The sequence below is a fragment of the Sus scrofa genome, chromosome 14, assembly GCF_000003025.6.
Source record: "Sus scrofa isolate TJ Tabasco breed Duroc chromosome 14, Sscrofa11.1, whole genome shotgun sequence".
Classification (NCBI taxonomy): Eukaryota; Metazoa; Chordata; class Mammalia; order Artiodactyla; family Suidae; genus Sus; species Sus scrofa.
Window position 1 is genome coordinate 26,138,275 of NC_010456.5, and position 18,741 is coordinate 26,157,015.

The 18,741-nt window shown below is 46.9% G+C and overlaps 1 protein-coding gene across 2 annotated transcripts in view; it reads left to right on the forward strand.

Moving 5' to 3' along the window:
* SLC15A4 (solute carrier family 15 member 4) overlaps positions 1-16,140 on the forward strand; it is a 32,053-nt gene extending 15,913 nt beyond the window's left edge. The window contains exons 6-9 of one of the 2 annotated variants that reach the window (XM_003359076.4): positions 8,742-8,897; positions 9,821-9,979; positions 14,943-15,109; positions 15,240-16,140. In XM_003359076.4, the coding sequence (XP_003359124.4) occupies positions 8,742-8,897; positions 9,821-9,979; positions 14,943-15,091 (464 nt within the window). In that variant the 3' untranslated portion in view covers positions 15,092-15,109; positions 15,240-16,140. 2 annotated transcript variants of the gene reach the window in all.

The window sequence follows — 18,741 nt, forward strand, 5'->3', positions numbered from 1 at the left end:
TTTGGAGCCTTTCGTTCATTAATATTTGAAAATTATTGAACCATAAAATAGCTCAGTTATGTAATAAGACGAGAAAAGCTGATATTCCAGAATCGCCATTATGTCATCTCTGTTAGGAGGAATTTAGTGTTAAGCGCTGCTGAGATAGAATTTAATGTTCTCCGATGGTGCCTCATAGCTGCCTTCATGTACTATCACCAGAGTGAACGTACTGCGATAGTACTTAATAGATTTAAAGAAATGAGCCCTCAAGCTTAAGAAATCTATATTGCAGAGCTTGGACTTCTTCGAAGCCAATCACGTCCTCTCTTGATCAAATAAGTCATTAAAAGGAGGTCATATCTGTGGCAGGTTTCTGTTATGTTCCTGCTGTGTGATCGTCCCTCTCCCAGGCTGTGGCACACGGGCAGACCTGTCAGGGCAAAGAGCCGGATTGCAGCAGGGCTCTGAACGCAGGATCAGGGACAGGCAGGCGCCCTAGGGCACAGTGGTGATGCTGGAGGTGGGGCTCGATTTGACCTCAGCACCCCCACTTCTTGGACTGGGGGGCCCCTCTGCCCCTGGACCAGCCACTCACACAGTGCAGAAGGGGGTCCTCATCCTCTCGCTGTGGGAAAGAAGGGGGCCGTAGTTTCCCAGGTATTTTCTAGCAGACTGGGTGTGGCTTCCTTTGCTACCATCTTCTCTCTCTGCTTCACTAAGGGCTGATTGGCCTCTGTGGGCAGCCCTGAGACCCCAGGGCCATTCCTGTGGTTTCTGTGCCTGTTCATGCAGGAAACTCGGGGCAGAGGTCGAGAGTTGGGCAGGCGGTGCTGCCAAGTAAAGGTCCTGGCAGTACCGCAGCTGCAGCTGGGAGCTTGCTCAGCAGGGTTGGGCCATGTTGTGGCCAAGGCTCCTGGGGCGGGTGGCGGTGCCAGCGCTTTGCACTAGTACACCCCAGGCTGCTCTGAATTTTAGCATCTGAATTGACTGCTTAGACATAGAAGGCACCTCCCACGCAGGTGGTGCTTTCTTTGCTCAGTGACCAGATATTGGGAAAGAGCTTCACAGTCATTGGTTCAGAGTTTAAATATCTTGTAACTTGACTTAAGCACAATTAAATCTAATGTAAACAGTGACCAGTGTTTCATGCAGATTCATTTCCAGCTCTAGTGAATATCATCTAATTGGAACATGAATGCACTTTGAAGAGACCTGAAATCATTACAGCAAACCAGAATTTTAATAGAAAAGAGACTGTTTGCCTTTTAGCTCCCTGATTCATCCGTAATAAATCAGGATCCTCCACTGAGGACCATCCTTGCTGGTGATAATTCTTTCCTTCAAGTTTCTCAGATGAGATTCAGGCAGGTCCAAGGGCTTTCTTCCAGTCTGCTTGAGAAAAAAGGAAGTGTGCTATAATTTGATAGATCTCCTCTCCCCTTAAAAAATTGTATGTGTTCTTGGGAGTTCCCATCATGGCGCAGGGCAAACGAATCCCACTAGGAACCATGAGGTTGTGGTTCGATCCCTGGCCTCAACTCAGTAGGTAAAGGATCTGGCGTTGCCGTGAGCTGTGGTGTAGATCAAAGACACGGCTCAGATCCTGCGTTGCTGTGCTGCGGTGTAGGCCGGCAGCCGTAGCTCCAATTTGAACCCTAGCCTGGTTCCACCTCCGTATGCTGTGGGTGCGGCCCTGAAAAGCAAAAAAAAAAAAAAGAAAATTGTATGTGTTCCTAACTTATTACTGTAATAGATGCTTACTGGAGAAAAGGGAACCTTCAAAACATAAGGAAGAAAATAAAAATCAGCTGTAATTTCCCCAGAGATACTTGCTCCTGGGTTGGTGTGTATCTGATCCTGTTCATGTGTCTGTGCATATAAATATATAACACCTTTTCTGATTTTGAAAAAATGAAATCCCTCTTGTGTAAGCAGATTTGAGCCTGCTTAAGAAAAACTAAATGTAACAAAACCATAAGAGTATAGTAAAAAGCTATGCCTGTTATGTATAGGAAAGTTAAAAAAAAAAAAAAATACAGATAAGCCATCTCTCCCTCCCCCTCCACACACAGATTTAAGCATCATATTTCTACACCCAAGGAAATCCTCTGCCTCCATTCTGCAAGTGCACAGGAAAAATTGTGAATGATGTGTGTGTGTGTGTGTATGTGTGTGTGTCACCTGCTTTAAAAAAGAAAAACACTGGAATATCCTTCTGTGTCAAACATTCGTCTGTAGTCCTTTGGGGTGATATTTAGGATTCTCACTTTCACTGTTGTGGTACTTACTGCAGTGACGTTGAAGTCCCTAGAAGTGAAATCAGGCGTTCTTTTCTGACATATGTATCTGACTGGGTGATCATCCATGAAGATGGGTAACTCTGCCCACGACCCCAGGCTGATGGTGCCCATCCACCTGCCCTGCATCTACCCCTTCACTTGGCTGTGCCACAACTGCTCTGTCAGCCACAGCAGTTTTAGGCAGGAGTCCTGCTCCAGCTTTGGGAGAGCATCCTGAAATGGAGGCACGGTCATCTGAGTACCTTTTTGGGGTCAGAGTTTTTATTAGAAAGGAGTTAAGAACCACTGGTCTACAGCAAATTTTTTAAATTGTTATCACAGAGCCAATCCTATGATCATTAAAAATATATAGATAAAAGTGAGAGGAGACCTAAATTCATTCCTAACCCTCCCATCTCCTACAACTGTGTTTATGTCTTCCTAGAATATTTTGTTATAGCTTAATTACTCTTTAAAAAGAACAGAAATAGAACAATAGTTTATAACCTACTTTTGTGTACTTTATATATTCCATTTTCTGTCTCAGTTATAAATTTCAATTATAGGTTTTAACAATGACATAGTGTTCTATTTTGGAATGCACCATCATTTAAAAAACCAGTCCTCCCTTCCTGATAGTTGATGCCAGTTTGCCCTTATTTCACACATTGCTGTGTGCGCCCTTCCAGTCTGTGCATGATACTGGTCTCATGCAAAAGTGCTAGAGCAGAGGGCCGGTGCCGGGTCTGACCTTAATGGCGCCCTTGTCAGTGCTGTGGTTGTTTTCTCTTAATCTTCTCTTAGCCTCAGGCTTATAACATGGTATATCTTGAATGTATATTATCAGTGAGTGATCTTTAAGACTTTTTCCCAAAATGTGTCAGACATTCTCTTCTGTTGTACAGACCATGTGCTGTGCCTAGTTGCCTAGTGCGTTTTTCATGTTGACATGTGTTAGATTGCTAATACTTAAAATTTTATCTCACCTTAGAAATATTTTTCCTTTTTCTTTTAATTTTATTTATGACATCTTGCAAAGTCTTATATACTTCTTCATTTAGGTCCTATATGTTTTATGTTAGGTTTATTCCTAATTACTTTTTAATAGTTTTGGTTTCTCACATCTGAGCTTTTTAGAAATTCTTCGTTTCCAGTGAATTATTTTTATGGAGTTCCCGCTATGGCTCAGCAGGTCAAGGACCTAGTGTTGTCTCCTTGAGAATGCAGGTTCGGTCCCTGGCCTCACTCAGTGGGTTAAGGATTTGCATTGCTGTGGCTGTGGTGTAGGCCAGCAGCTGCAACTCCGATTCAACTCCTAGCCTGGAAACCTCCATGTGCCGCAGGTGTGTCTCAAAAAAGAAAAAAAAAGAATTATTTTTAAATGATCACCATCACCTTCAGATTAAATATTTTCCTTTCTCTTCTTCATGGTACACCGCCCTCTTTCTCCGTATTTGGCAGTGTTGCTATGCTTTCTCGGAAGCTGTTAACCATTTGTGGTAATGGATGCTCTTTTTTTTTTTTATCCCTGACTTCTATGGGAGCATCTCCAGCTGCTCAAGTTCCTGTCACCTCTTAGTTTGAAATATGTATTTGTCACAATATTAAATACCTAACCTTTATTTCAAGTTTACTGAGTTTTTTGGCAGAAGTGGATGTTGAATTTTTTTATATATCTTATTTTGGTTTCCAAGGGGATTATATGCCTCCCCACCCTGACCCCACACCTTTGGCTGCTTACACTTTTTTTGTATTTTAATCTCTGGTATTTAACTGTGCTTGTATTTCTAAAATAAATCCCAGTTTGTTTAAAGGGTGATTCTGATGGTTGGTTGGAATCTGCTGCTGTTTCCTTGAGTCCAGCCACATCATCTCTAGTCTGGTGTCAGGGTTGTACAGCTTCACCACAAGGGTTGGTAAAATTCCCTATTTCTGAAGGCAGGAGGTCTTTCAACAGGATGAAAATTCTCTTTCGGCTCCCAGGAAGTTCCAGGTCTTTGCCTAGAAAATCGTGTGAGTGCATTACCTCTCTGAAAGGAAATATAACTTTCCCACCTTTTTTCTCAACTTTGTAAAATTCTTCTTTTTTCTTGACTCACTTAAGCTTTTTATCTTTTTAATGTCCCTGGTAAATCATTTATTGAGCTTTAGAAGAATTGTTTTATTGTGAAGATAGGAATAGTCTTTTAAATAAATCTGTTGCATTTCCTTCCTCATTTCTAGTTTCATTTATTTATGTGCTCTTTTTTTTCCTTAGGCTTGCGAAAATTACATATTTTATGATTTTTTTTCCGTGGAACTATCTCTTGAATTTATGAATTTGATTATTTCTCTGTTTTCTATATGAGGAGTTAAGACATTAGCCTCTATTACTCTGGGTTTGTTTTGTGATTTTTTTTTTCCTTTTTCCTATCTTTCTCTCTCTCTTTCTCTCCCTCTCCCCTTCCTTCTTCCCTCCCTCCCTTTCTTCCTTCCTTCTGCACTTGTGGAATATGGAAGTTCCCAGCCAGGGATTGAATCCAAGCTGCAATTGTGGTGGTGCCACCTACACCACAACTGCAGCAATGCCAGATCCTTTAACCCACTGTGCTTGGCTGGATATCAAACTCACACCTCTTCATCTACCTGAGCTGTTGCAATCAGATTCTTAACCCACTGCACCATGGTGGGAACTCCTTTTTTTCTTTTTTCTTGAGTTAAATTCTTCACTTCTATTTATTCTTTCCTGTTTGGTAGCGAAATCCATTTGTAATAGTATGGACTTGCCTGTTATGCTGCTTTGTCACAGGCCCATGTACTTTGATGCTGTAGTGTTTTCTAAGACTATTTAAACTGTTGTTTTTATTCTTTTTGATCCAAGAGTAATTTTAGAGAATGTTTTTCATTTTATAGTATTGGTATTTTTGTTTATCCGTTTGTTAATGAAAAGCTTTAGGAGTTCCTGTCGTGGCACATCGGAAATGAATCCGACTAGGAATGATGAGGTTGCGGGTTCAATTGCTGGCCTTGCTCAGTGGGTTAAGGATCCGGTGTTGCTGTGAGCTGTGGTGTAGGTTGTAGACGCGGCTCAGATCTGGCTTTGCTGTGGCTATGGTGTAGGCTGGCAGCTGTGGCTCCTATTGGACCCCTAGCTTGGGAACTTCTATATGCCTCAGGTGCAGCCGTAAAAAGCAAAAAGAAAAAGAAAAGCTTTAACTGAGGAATTGGGAAAGATTGTGGCTTTGAAATTCTACATCATGTTTCAAGGCTTCCTTTTTGGCCAGGATTACTTTTTTAAGGATGTGTGTAGATGCTGAGTAGGCTGGTTCATAGTTGTCCTGCTGTCGGCTGTGTCAGTTCCTTTGTAACAGGAGCCCTGGACTCCAGTGTTACGGGGTCCAGGGCTGGTGTATGTCCAGGCGATGGCCCCCTGTGCAGGGTCTGGTGAACCAGAGACACGAGTCCTGTCCAGACCCCCTCAAAAATTGTGGGTGTGCTAGATGGAAGCCTGGTGAGGGTACGGATATTTGTGTCCTTGAGGTTCAGAATCTAGCTCTGCCCTTAGGGCTTCAGTCTGCAACCTGGCGTCTGCTTGCTCAGTTGTGTCTCTGATTCTCACTTGTATTTCCTGCAGGTGATAGTGTTTTACTCCTGAAGCTTTAGGCTCACGTCCTCCCTAGGGAGGGCACACACCATCCACGGAAGTAATACTATCCTGGGAGGTGACACACGAGGGACCCTCAGGCCTGACTGGATCCCAGCTGATGCCTCTGGGGTCCCCGTCTCTGCTGGCTCCCGCGCTTCCTCACTGTGAGCACGGATGAGACGACACCTGGGCACTTGCAGGCACAGGGTTGCATCGGCACAGAGAGCCCTTCATTATCTTCATGCGTTTTCTTGACTCTCTCCTGCCCTGTGTTTTGGCTGTCACGTCTCCCTTCTTGGTAACCCTGAGTCCTTTGCTGGTGTCACACTTCACTTCCTCATCTCACCCACCTTGTTGGGTTTTTTTTGTTTCTGACCCAATGTGAGTTTATGTCTAAATGAAGAATCTGGCCCACTTCGAGCTGTGTTGGTTCTCCCAGCACCTGCCTTTAAGTTCATTCACAGTAATGCTCCTGGTTGCCTCCATCATCCACTCTGAGGGTGGCCTCCTTGGGCTGTCCGGCCCTTCAGGGGCCTCCGCTGTCGTCCGGGGCTGTTGTTCTCCACCGGCTTCTCAGGACCTGCTCAGTCCTCCACCCTGTTCTCCGCAGTGTTGGTCACACCCTTCACACCCCCAGGTCCTTCCAGTGGTCCTGCCAAAGAGGAGCTTTGTTTCCTCATCTTGTCTCTTAGGGCTTGACCCTCTTTATTTGTGTCCCCCTTTCTAGCACCCCTTAATTTCGGTTACTTTTTCACCTTCAGAGTCAGTCTTCAGAGTCTGTGTTTTCTCAACTAATAAGAGCACAGAGCAGATCCTGTGCAACCATTTACTTTTGTTCTTTGCCAGAACTTGCCAGAGGTCAATAGTGTATTTTTTGTTCCTGGTACTAAATCTGTGTATTGACCCCACCAGTAACCTCCCCCCACTCCACCACCACCACTCCCCCACCACCACTCCCCCACGTGTCTTCTTACTGTTCTCTTGCCTTTCCTGTGAAGGACAGAAGTCTTTTCCACAGTATTTATTCCCCCAAAACAGACTAAGCAGGTTCTTCCCTATTTCTGTACCTGACTTTGCACTTGAATTGCACCAGAGCCCTGCCAGCTGGAGGGTTGGTGCAGTGATCTTCCTGTAGGAGAGCAACTGCCAGAGCAGCAGGGACCTCGGCTGACCCAGAGGAAGCCTGCAGCGCTTTATCCTGTGTTTGACAGTGCACCAGCCAGGCTAGTACTATTGTCCCGTGGTGCTGCCCGCTGGCCTGCCAGGGAGGAAAGCTGTCACTTGTGGATAGGCTCTTACTGCCAGCACCAGCACCCTAAGATAACCGCTGAGCCAAGCCTCAAATTCCCCTTTCCAGAGCTGCCAGGGTCTCTGCGTGGACTCCTCTGCACACTGGGGTCTACGAGCCTCTGTAGTCGGAGGACAGTGGGTGAGGCTGGGTCCCCTCGGCCCACCCCCAGGGAGGAGATACAGTTTATCCCATGGAAATGAGCCAGGAGGTCTCTACCTTGGTCCTTTGCTGTATTTTCTCTGTTTGTACATTTCATTTGAGATGTGCTTTGGGGTATAGATTATAGAATTTATCCTTTACCCTGTCAGTCATTACTGGGTCCTTTTTCATACTCAGGTTTTAAAAGAAATATATTTAATATATATATTCCATTGTCCTCTACCCAGACTCATGTCCTTCTCATAATGTCTTAAACACATACACACACAGGTGTGTGTGTGTGTGTGTTAGCTATTAGGGTCCATTATTTCATTGGCAATTATAATTCTTTAAAAACAAAACATATTGACATCTTTACCCTAACGACATGGTCCTATAAATTGTTTTAGACTCTGTTTTGATTTGCTTATTTTTTGTTTTGTAGAGAGTAGCTGTTTCCGATCTTGCCTATTTTGCCATGTCCTTCTGTCCTGTGTGACAGATGACCAATAATTCAGTGAGATCTTGGCACTGCTGAGAGCAGAAGGTGGTTTGTGAGGTCTGGTTTACAGTCAATCCCTTATCTCTGGTTTGCTTTCCATGGTTTCGGCGACCCCATGGTTAACCGCAATCTAATGTAAGATACTAGATGTAAGATATTAGAGACCACACTCACATAACCTTTATTACAGTATGTTGTTATAGTTCTCTTCTATTACTAGTTACTGTTGTTAATCTCTTACTGTGCCTGACTTATAAATTAAACTTTATCAGAAGCGTGTGTGCAGGAACAGGCATAGGGTCTATAGGGACCAGTACTATCCTTGGCTTCAGGTACCCACTGGGGGTCTGGGAACATATCCCCCGCAGATAAGGGGGGGAGCTACTGTACTTTGCTGATAAGGTTAAGCCTGCCCACCCAAGGAAGCCAGCATTCTTAGCAGCAATGGTAGTTGTAATAGTAATGATAATAAATCAGTGTATCAGCTTAAATCTGTTCCCATGAAGGGAAAAGCATCTCAAAATGTATTAACTTCTGGTAAGTAAATAGCATGATTAATCTTTTTATTGCAGGGCTGTTTAGCTTTCCCCTGCTCCTCATTTTAGAGGAAGCAAAAGGAGTCTAGGTGAGCAGTTCAGATATTTGAGGATTATGTTAAAGTGTTGAACACCTGTTATACGGCACTGCAGAATGCCCCCCTGAAACATGTGTGAAGTGACCCCTGCTTTTTAATCATCTCCTTATGGAGCTGGAAGTGGGGAAGTGCCTCAGGTCGGGGCTTTGGGGAAGCTGGGCCATTGGCCATTATTCTTTTGTGTATTTCTCGGAATGATCAATAAATGCCTTGTGCCAAGCATCTCCTTTTTTAGTTTAATTGCGAATGTTAATGAATAAACGCTCTACTGACCTACTTATGAATTTCAGGAATTTTGGAAAGCAAAAGACTGGACCTCGTGAAGGAGAAAACCATTAACCAGACCATTGGAAATGTTGTTTACTACGCGGCCGACTTGCCCATCTGGTGGCAGGTGCCCCAGTACGTGCTGATCGGCATCAGTGAAATATTCGCGAGCATCTCAGGTACAGGTCCTGTCAGGGCATCTGAGCCCAGGCCCGTCACAGCGTAGTAAAGGCCGTGCTATTCCCTTCCATGATGCTGTGTCAAGACAGCGCAGCACAGCACTTAGCGGCTCTGGGTGGGCCGCTGTGGTTCAGGGTCTGAACTGGTCAGAGAGTTCCTTTCTTGGAGTAGAAACGTCAGCATGGAATTCCTCTACTACTGTAGAAGTTCCACAGGAGAGGAAAGAAGAAGAAAGAGCCCACGGGGTGGGCTGGGTCTGACGCTTCCTACCAGGCCCTGCAGTCTGTGAGGCAGCCAGGCCTCGGGGTGTCCGCACAGCCCGGCTCTCGCCTTCAGATTTATAAGGAGCAAACCTAATGTTAAAACATGTTGGCACAGGCCTCTCTTGCCTCTCCGTGAGGCCCTGTGCTGCCCTGTGGACAAGCAAATTCTGTGCAGGCCTGTGTCCAGCTCCCGGGAGTGAGGGGAGGAGAAAATGAGTGATAACCAGGAGCCACCGGGCTGTGGGCAGTGATGCAAACTCCCCCCACCTCCCACAGAACCCATGCAAAGTTGGCTGACGCATTTGAGGAGGGAATAAATCAACAGGATGGCCTTTCATGTAGAACAGATCTCCGTGTCTGGTTATTTCACCAATGACTGAGTTCATGCACGGAGCTCCCGATGCCGCTGCGAGGCACTAAGACGGGGTTCCTAAGTGCTCTCCCTGCTGCAGTACAGCACTTTGTTTGCAGATTCCTGTTAGCTGAGAACTAGAGGGCTTTTGCTGCTCCTGCCTCTTTTTTTCCGACAGTCAGCTGCTTTCAGTGTGAGGGCTGGAAGTGACTTGCCCCAGAGATTCTGCAGGGCCCTGGGTGCTGGCCTCAGCAGGTGGGGCTGAGCCCCCCACCCCCCACCCCCATGCTCTGCTTTCCTTTTCCAGGCCTGGAATTTGCATACTCGGCTGCCCCCAAGTCCATGCAGAGTGCCATCATGGGCCTGTTCTTCTTCTTCTCTGGTGTTGGATCGTTTGTGGGCTCAGGGCTGCTGGCGCTGGTGTCCCTCAAGGCCATAGGGTGGATGAGCAGCCACACGGACTTTGGTAAGTGCCCCCCACCCCTGGAAAATAAGCAGGGCCGGGGGCCCCGGCTGCGGACACCTGGGTGGGGTGTGCTGGGTGTCACCAGGCTGAACTGGGAGCTGCCCTCAGCCTCGGCCACACCTGGTCAGCTTTGCTGCTGCTGTTTCCTCGGAGTGTGTTTGGTGAACAGACTCCACCTTCCTGCCCAACACTATGTTTATGAGGTGAAGGACATCTATATATGTATTTCCTTTCATTTACCTTTTCGTAAGTGGTTTCTTTTTTTTTTTTCCTTTCATTCTCCTGTCAGTACCTTTTAGTTTTCTGTTACATAGAAATAGATAATAAGCTGCCTTTTTATTTTTTTATTTATTTTTACTTTTTTTTTTGTCTTTTTGCCATTTCTAGGGCCGCTCCCGCAGCATATGGAGGTTCCCAGGCTAGGGATCGAATCAGAGCTGTAGCCACCGGCCACAGCAATGTGGGATCTGAGCCATGTCTGCAACCTACACACAGCTCGTGGCAACGCCAGATCCTTAACCCACTGGCCAAGGCCCGAAACCTCATGGTTCATAGTTGGATTCGTTAACCACTGAGCCATGGCAGGAACTCCATGAGCTGCCTTTTTAAAAGCAAATGTTACTCACCATGGATCAGAGTGGAATTTTACAGCTGATACCAGTAGGTGGCATCTTGAACAAAACCACTCAGGAGATGAGAGCTCTGCGGTTTGCAGATTTAGGATACCTTTAAACAGGCCCAGGACATGGAAGTTTCTTTGTATATTTTACCAGTGAAAACCACCATGTTGCTTTTGATGTGCAGTCCTGTGACATTTGCTATCCCCTGAAAGCCACTTGCAGGTGAAAATCCCTTTGAACATTCTGATGAAAGCTTAGACATTTCTCAGAAATGGCAGAAATCCAAAAGCCTCCCCATGATGCAGGTGAAATTCCTGTCCTGCGTGGAGCTTAGGCCTTTAGATAGAGTCCTTGTGTAACTTCCAGGATCCGCCTCAGGCACTGTCAGGCTGTGGTCCAGCCGTGTGGGTGAGTGGTGTGTGGGCAAGTGGTAGGGCAGCCTCGCCATTGTGGTGAGGGGGCAGCAGATCTGGGCTTTGCTTGTCCCCGCCCCCTGGAGGGTAATGTCCGGTTCCACAGAGGTCCTGGTGTCACATTATCTGTACAGGACAGACCTCCTTCAGAGAGAGGCTTGTTACAGAGACCAAGCCCTTGCAGTTCTTAAGACTCAGGTTCTGTTTCTTTGTTTATGCTGTACTTGCAAATGTATGTATCATAAAGGACTGATTGGCTTTTGTCATTCTCTGCTTTCCAGTGATGTAACCCCTCATGACTGGCTCAGTAACTCGTAGATTCCCTGTCATGCGTCCTTTAGTTTTGATGGGCAGTTTTTACACTTTTTGGTACTTCTGTGTCCGGTGCATGTACAGATGTGGACCTGGACTCTGACTGTTGACCTTATTTTCGTGAGAAGGGAACTCTCTGTTGGCTGTGTGTTCTGGATCAGCTGCCTATCCGGATGCTGGTGTCGCCTCCTCGCCACAGCAGTGAGGGCCGTGTGAGTCTCCTACCTGCCAGCTCGTGTGTCCTGGGTATGAGATGAAGACATGGTGCAGGAGGACATGGCGGGTCTGCTCCCTCTGTTTAGGGGCTGGTGGATCTGGGAAGAGAATGGGACCAGGTGCTCCCCCCACACAGAGTCCTTGCTTGTGTAGAAGGAGCTGCCACTCTGACCCCAGACCCCATGGCTTCTCTGTTCTGAGCTCCTGCCAGCCTTGCCCCCACCAGGCCCTGGTTTCGCTGCAGTAGAGGAGGCGGAGGAGGAGCTGATGGACGTGTGTCAGGCTCCAGGAGAGCCCCAAAGGGAAAGGCACCCAGATTCTCCTCATTGTTTCCCCCTTTCCCCAGCTTTGTGATTGTTTATTTAGATTGGCGGTCACAGCCCTGCTATGAAGGGCACTGACCTTAGTGCACAGCCAGTCTCCTTAATTCAGATCCAAACACAGAACTATTGGGAAGGTGTCCTGGGTCCTTTCTTAGCCCCCAGGCCCCCACAAGATGAGCTGTTCTGCAGTCGGCTCAGTGATCCTTCTGCATCTCGTCCTCTGCTGTGGTCTCCTTTCCCTCAGCACTTGTCGGGGTCTCCCCTGCGATTGGGTCTATGTGACTTCTGTGGAGTGTCCCTGTACAACTAACCCTCATTCACCTGCACTGCGGTGGGTGGTGTTTGTGGTGTCTCCAGTTTGAGGCTTGGGAATAAAGCAGCTGGGCATGTTCTGGGACATGTTGGTGGACTCGTGTGCTTGTGTCTTGGGGCCCGGTGTCTGTCTCACTCGGGTAGAAAAAAACCAATGTTTACCGTCTTCATGTGTAAGTACCTTCTGTCTGTGGAGACGCCCAAGAAAGTATGGGTGATTGATCGCTTTTAGGTGGTGGGCCCATTCTGAGTGCCCTCCTAACCCCAAACTAGGACACCCTGGCAAGGGGCAGTGTGCATTTCTCTGCCTGCAAGGAAAGCACAGCATACGGTCGTGTGGCTGCTGGCTTTACGCTTTGGAAGTTTTAAATGACTCTCTAATTCTGAGAGACTCACATCAGAGTTGGCATGTAGAATGGCATGATTTATGCTTTGACAACAGCCTTGTCGTCGTGGCACCAACACCACCAGCACTGCAGCAGCGCCAGTGAACCAAGCTCCATTGGGGAGTCGGAGGAGGAAGGGGGTCCTGTGTCCAGGGCAGAGCCCTGCATGTAGTAAGGGCCAAACCATTATTTTATAAATATCTGTTGAGTAAGTAAGCCACTCTGGTAGGAAATTCTAGGTGTAACTGGATCTCTTCCATATAAATCATTGTCTTCTACAGCCCGAATGAGTGAGAATTCTTGAGAGACATGTGAGTACTTATTATACAAACATGTGTATTGTATTCTGTTTATTAATCAAAGCAGTGTTAAACATCTGATCCTAATGAGTACATATGTTCATATAGGAGAAGGAAGTTCTGGAGTTACCCAGCTTGACGGAGACTGTCAGGAAAGGAAGTCTGGTGTTTTAAATAAACTGGAGATGCTTTTGAAGTTCAGCTTTCCCCTCTAGAAGACACCAGCTTCCTTTAGAGATGTTGCTGACACAGTGCATCCCTCTGCTGCCCTGTTTAGAAATATGTCAGAAGCCCTCCTCATCCAGTGATACAGTGGTGTAATCGGTGGTGGCACTGTCCTGTAGGGAGCCAGGTGGCATGCTCAGAGTGGCTCTGCGTGTCCCAGACCGTCCTGTGCCTCGTGCAGTGTGGCCATGGTGGGTGGCAGTGGAAGCCTCAGTTCATGTCAAGTGGGGGCCCTAATAGCAGCCCCCTTGTGTCCAGGTGCTGGAAGTACATTGCCTGTGTGTTCCCCCCTCACAGCAGCTCTGTCCAGGGGCACCGTCTTCCTCCCACTGTGCAGCCAGGACACTTGGGTTTGAACCCTGTTGGTTGAGCTCCTTGACCTTAGCCTCTGCCTCCTTGGGTTTTATTGGGAACTATCACTTGTGATAGAACATTATGGAAGATACTATGAGAAAAAAATGTATATATATATATGTATGGCTGGGTCACTATGCTGTACAGCAGAAATTGACACAACTGTAAATCAACTATAATTTTTTAAAAGTTTAAAAAAAAACATTAAATTAACTAATTAAAAAGAATGGGAGTTCCTGTTGTGGCTCAGAAGGCTAAGAACCTGACTAGTGTCCATGAGGATGCAGGTTCAATCCCTGGCCCCACTCAACGAGTTAAGGAACTGATGTTGCTGTGAGCTATGGTATAGGTTGCGGCTCGGATCCCGAGTTGCTGTGGCTGTGATGTAGGCTGGCAGCTGTAGCCCCAGTTCCACCCCTATTCTGGGAACTTAACGCAGCTCTTAAAAAAAAGGCGAACTTCTGTCTTCCACTCCCACTCTTCCTGCTGAGTGTGCTCTGCTGTCTGCCCTGGCTCGTGATGGCAGTTGGGAGTGTGTTTCATGTCAGGTGATCAGGCAGGAGCCTCGGCGGCATCTCAGCCTGGGGTGTGATGCTGACAGGTGTCCAGACTCCAGACCCGGGGACGAAGGGTCCAACCTAGAGTAAAGGAAGCAGGTGTTCTTTGTCATCCATGTGCCCCCCTCAGCAGCCTCAGTCCTGCCCTCGGCACAGCTGGATGTAGGGAGTTCCTTTAAGATGGTTGAGGGGGAAAGATTGGAAGGAAATAGACATGTTCCTGGTGGCAGGAGCACAGGTGATTTTTTTCACTTTCCCCATTTTCCCTAGACAGGCTTAAAGTCTTTGGTTTCGTGGTCACTTCCTCTGAGGGGGTTACGCCGTCCCCCAGTTTGCATCTGTACTTAGCTCTTGTCAGCCCATGTGTGGTTCCCCCGAGTGTGTGCACAGGTGGGCATGTCACTCCCTTGGGAATTGCACCTGCTTTACAAAAGACACAGGCACTTGTAGAGCAGGAGGCCCCAGCCCAGAGCCCCTGCTGAGACTCAGCTGACTTCGTGGTGGTTTCTGCAGCAGCTTTGAAAACAATACACTTGTGTATTTTGTTTTTGTTTTTGTCTTTTTTTTGCTATTTCTTGGGCCGCTCCCGCGGCATATGGAGGTTCCCAGGCTAGGGGCTGAATCGGAGCTATAGCCACCGGCCTACACCAGAGCCACAGCAACGCTGGACCCGAGCCGCGTCTGCAACCTACACCACAGCTCACGGCAACGCCGGATCCTTAACCCACTGAGCAAGGTCATGGCTCCTAGTCGGATTCGTGAACCACTGCACCATGACGGGAACTCCCACTTGTATTTTGAATTAGAGATAGGACTCTTTTCTTTTCTTTTAATAACCACAGTTAAAAGTCACCCTGATCTTAGTTGAAACCAAGTTAAGTAAAAATCTTTCAACATCTCTCTCTAAATGCAGCTTCTGTGCTTCTTTTTCTTTCCTTTTCTCCAGGCAACATCAATGGCTGCTATTTGAACTATTATTTTTTTCTTCTGGCTGCTATTCAAGGAGCCACCCTCCTGCTTTTCCTCATTGTTTCTGTGAAATACGACCGGCAGCGGTCAAGAGCGAACGGCATGCCCACCGGCAGGAGGACCTGAGGCTCCTGCACCCATTAGGTCTGTTGGACGAACAAATCCAGGGGAAGGAGCTGCCGGAGCTCGGAGAGTGGGCGGGATTTCACGTGGCCGCCAGTGGCTAACTTTCCTAAAACTTGCATGATTCCTGGATGGTTTCTTTTCTACCCAGTGACCTAGGTAAGTGCCTTCCTGGAGCAGAAGTGCAGATGTGCCATGCATTGCTTCTCACCACTCAAGAACCCGGAAATCCTGCAGCCAGTTTCCTCTCCAACAAATGCTTGCCGACGCAGATGCAGAGTCTCGGGAGATGACGCCCATACTGGTTGGCATCCAGTATTTTAAACAGATATCTCGAGTTCCCTGGTGGCTCAGTGGGTTAAGGACCCAGCATTGTCACTGCCGTGGCTTAGCTCGCTGTCATGGCGCAGGTTTAATCCCTGGCCCAGGAAGTTTTTGGCTATGAGCACAGCCAGAAAGCAAAAACAACACAAATATTATCTCCTTTTCCATAAAAGACCATCTCAGTTACTTCTTTTACCTTCATATTGAGGACTGGGAGGGTTTGTTAAGAAGTAAAAGTGTGGTTAGATGCTGCAAAGCTCCTGTAGAGAAGTCATGCCTATGGTTTCTTTCACAAGCCACAGATCTTGCCAGCGCCAGATTCCTTGGTACAAGCCGGTACCAGTACGGAATATATTTTATCTGCCGCTTCAAATAATACTTATTTTTTAAACTATTAACATTGCTTTTTTGTTGTTTCCTTAAGAATGTGCTATTTCATCCAATATTTAAGACCACAGGTTCCATCTCAGTCTGCAAAGCACCCTAATGTGTGTTCAAAGCCTTACTGAGTCAGTCCTGTGCATAATTCCGTTTCTGTACTGTTGAGCCTGGAAACCTGTCACAGGGTCGGAAAGAGAGCCCTTCTGAACAGCATGGGTGTGGTTGGAGGTGGTTGGAAGTGATAATGTGAACTTGAACTCTGGATGCTCACCGACTTTGGTGGGGGTATTTTATGTGTATGTGGAGGTTCTCATTTTGTTTAATAAACTATTCTTTATCTGTTGCTATATTTTTGGTTTAACTCTGTTATAGAAAAGCACCTCAAATTTGAGACCCACTGACTGCTCCTCTGCGAGATATGTGCAGTCATTGTTGTTTGGCATCAGCATATGGATGTCTCGAGGGTTCCTGAACCGTTATGAAGAAGGTGTGGAGTGTCCCGAGTTGGGAACTGACGGAAAATCGCAGGAAAACGCCTGTTCCTGACACGGCTCTTTGGTTTTCTGAGATAGTGGTTCTTTTTAAAAAATGTTTTATTTTAAAAATGTATTTTATTGAAGTATAGTTGATTTATTACAGTGTTGTGAGATAGTGGTTCTCGAACCTATTCTGTATTAAAATATAGTTTTGTATTTGGGGAAAACAAAACAAGCCCAAAACCCTACTCGTTTTAGGGGTTTCTTTTTTTCTTCTTTTTTGTAATTCAAAGTATAGAAAAACTGCAGAAAAATACAAGGAAATCTTGACTGTTGGGGTTCAGACAGATTGAAGACAGATGTCTCTCAGTGTAACACCAGTTCTCAGAGGGGCTGAAGGTGTGAGTTTGGGTTAAAAAGGCGGGGGTGGGGGTGTGAAAAGCACTTCTCTAGGAAATACATTATCCTCTGGAGATAGAGTTTCTGTCCTCAGGATCTATTGCATATTGAAAACCATTAACCCATGCTGTCAGAAAATACATTTTCTCTGTAAGGAATTGGCCATAAAAGGGAAAAGGGCCTCTCGGGAGCCAGGCGCTTCCCTGGGCTCCATGCGGTGCGGGCGCATGGGGACAGCAGGTGGGGGCCAGGGCCTCATCCAGCCTCTGTGTCCATCCCCCAACCCCCCACCCCCCACCATCGGGAGGGGAATGGGTGCTGGAATCAGTCCAGTTGGAAGGCCAGATACACCCTCTGTTCTCAAGGGGAAACTCTTAAAAAAGTCAGTAGAAGAACCAGCAGCCTTTTAACTTTTCCCCTGCATTTAGAAAGTGTGCAGTTGGGCTCACCATTGCACTAGACAGCAATGGAGTAAATAAATACCCCAAGTCAACGTGCTGTTGTGGGAATTTTAATGAAAATTCAGGCCTGCCCTGGGACTTAGATTGTGTCCTGAGCCAGTGTCTGTCCTGAGGCAGATGTTGGTGCCCCAGTGGAGGACACTGGGGTAGATAGAATAGGACTTCATTTCTGCACAATATCAGGGGTGAGGGCATAGAGAGCAGGTTTGGACCAAGGCCGAGCTTTCTCAGGAGCTCCCGACCCTCTTGGCTTCTGACGGGGACTTTGTGGTGCATCTGCCATCCACAAGTCTTGCCTCACTTGCCGCGGCTTGGGGGACCGTGGAGCCTCCTGCATCCTTAACATTCTGATTTTGGTGGAGGGGGGCGCTTCTTGGCAGGTGGGGGAAGCACAACAGGACTACACAACCCTGCAAAGTCCCCAAATGGCAAGTCCTTTCAAAATCGCATTGGGCCTTTTGTGAACCTCTTTAAATTCTAGGTCGTAAAAAACAGATGATCTTGAGTATTACCAAATTGTTCAACTTGGTGCAAAACAATCCCATCCCTTGGAACTCGAAGCACATTAAAGAGGAGCAAAGCGCTGTAATAATCCGGAATGGCCGCGCACCGCTGAGTGATTCGCCCTTATTAAGACCGGCCAGATAGTTTACGGACGTTCTCAAATAGAATGAAGTCATTTGAGCAGGTACTTCTAAATGTTCATGTAACACCTCGCTCTTTGGGAAACAAGGCCTTTTAGAGGAAATAATACATAAAAGGTGCTTTATGAAACAAGGACACATTAGATAAGTGAACAGTGCAAGATGCAGAAAAGGCTGGGTAACACTGGAGACTCAGCATTCGCTAATTTCCAAATTGGCTGAAAGGGACCTGCACCTATGTTAGTGCCTCCTCCAGACCAGGGCTGACAGGTGTGCAGACCAGACCTGAGGGACTTCTCCTCCCAGACCCTAGAGACCCAACAGTAAGCATGTTCTCTTCTTGGGGCTGGGATGACTTTCCTGTGACTCTCAGTCCCAGCAAAACAGGTTGGATCAGGAGCAGAGGAGAGGCAGCCAGTAGCAGTGAGAAATGCTGGGTGAAGCCCTTGCCTTGACCTTGGGACTCCAGCGGCAGAGTTGAAGGTGGATGGGCTGATGGGACCTCTTGCCCATAATTCTCCGTATCCTTCCCTAACTCTTCCCTCATGCTCAGAGGATGGCCATTAGTTGTTCTTGAAAATAAATCAGTGTCTTGGAGTTCCTGTTGTGGCTCAGGACCTGATGTCTCTGTGAGGATGCAGGTTCAAAACCTGGCCTTGCTCAGTGGGTTAAGGATCTGGCATTGCTGTGGCTGTGGTGTAGGCCGGCAGCTGCAGCTCTGATTTGACTGCTAGCCAGGGAACTTCCACGTGCTGCAGGTGCGGGCCTGAAAAGCAAAAAAAAAAAAAAAGAAAGAAAGAAATGAGAAAGTTTTAGGAAATCACAGCATCTGCATAAAGTGAATGTTGTGGTCACGGAAAACTGGTGGGATCCCAAAGTGGCATTCTTGCTGCCAGGGTGGGAAGCGGGGGCCAGGCTCCAGTCTGGTGAGTGAGAAGAATGGTTGGGGTTGTTTTCAAAGGCCCTTC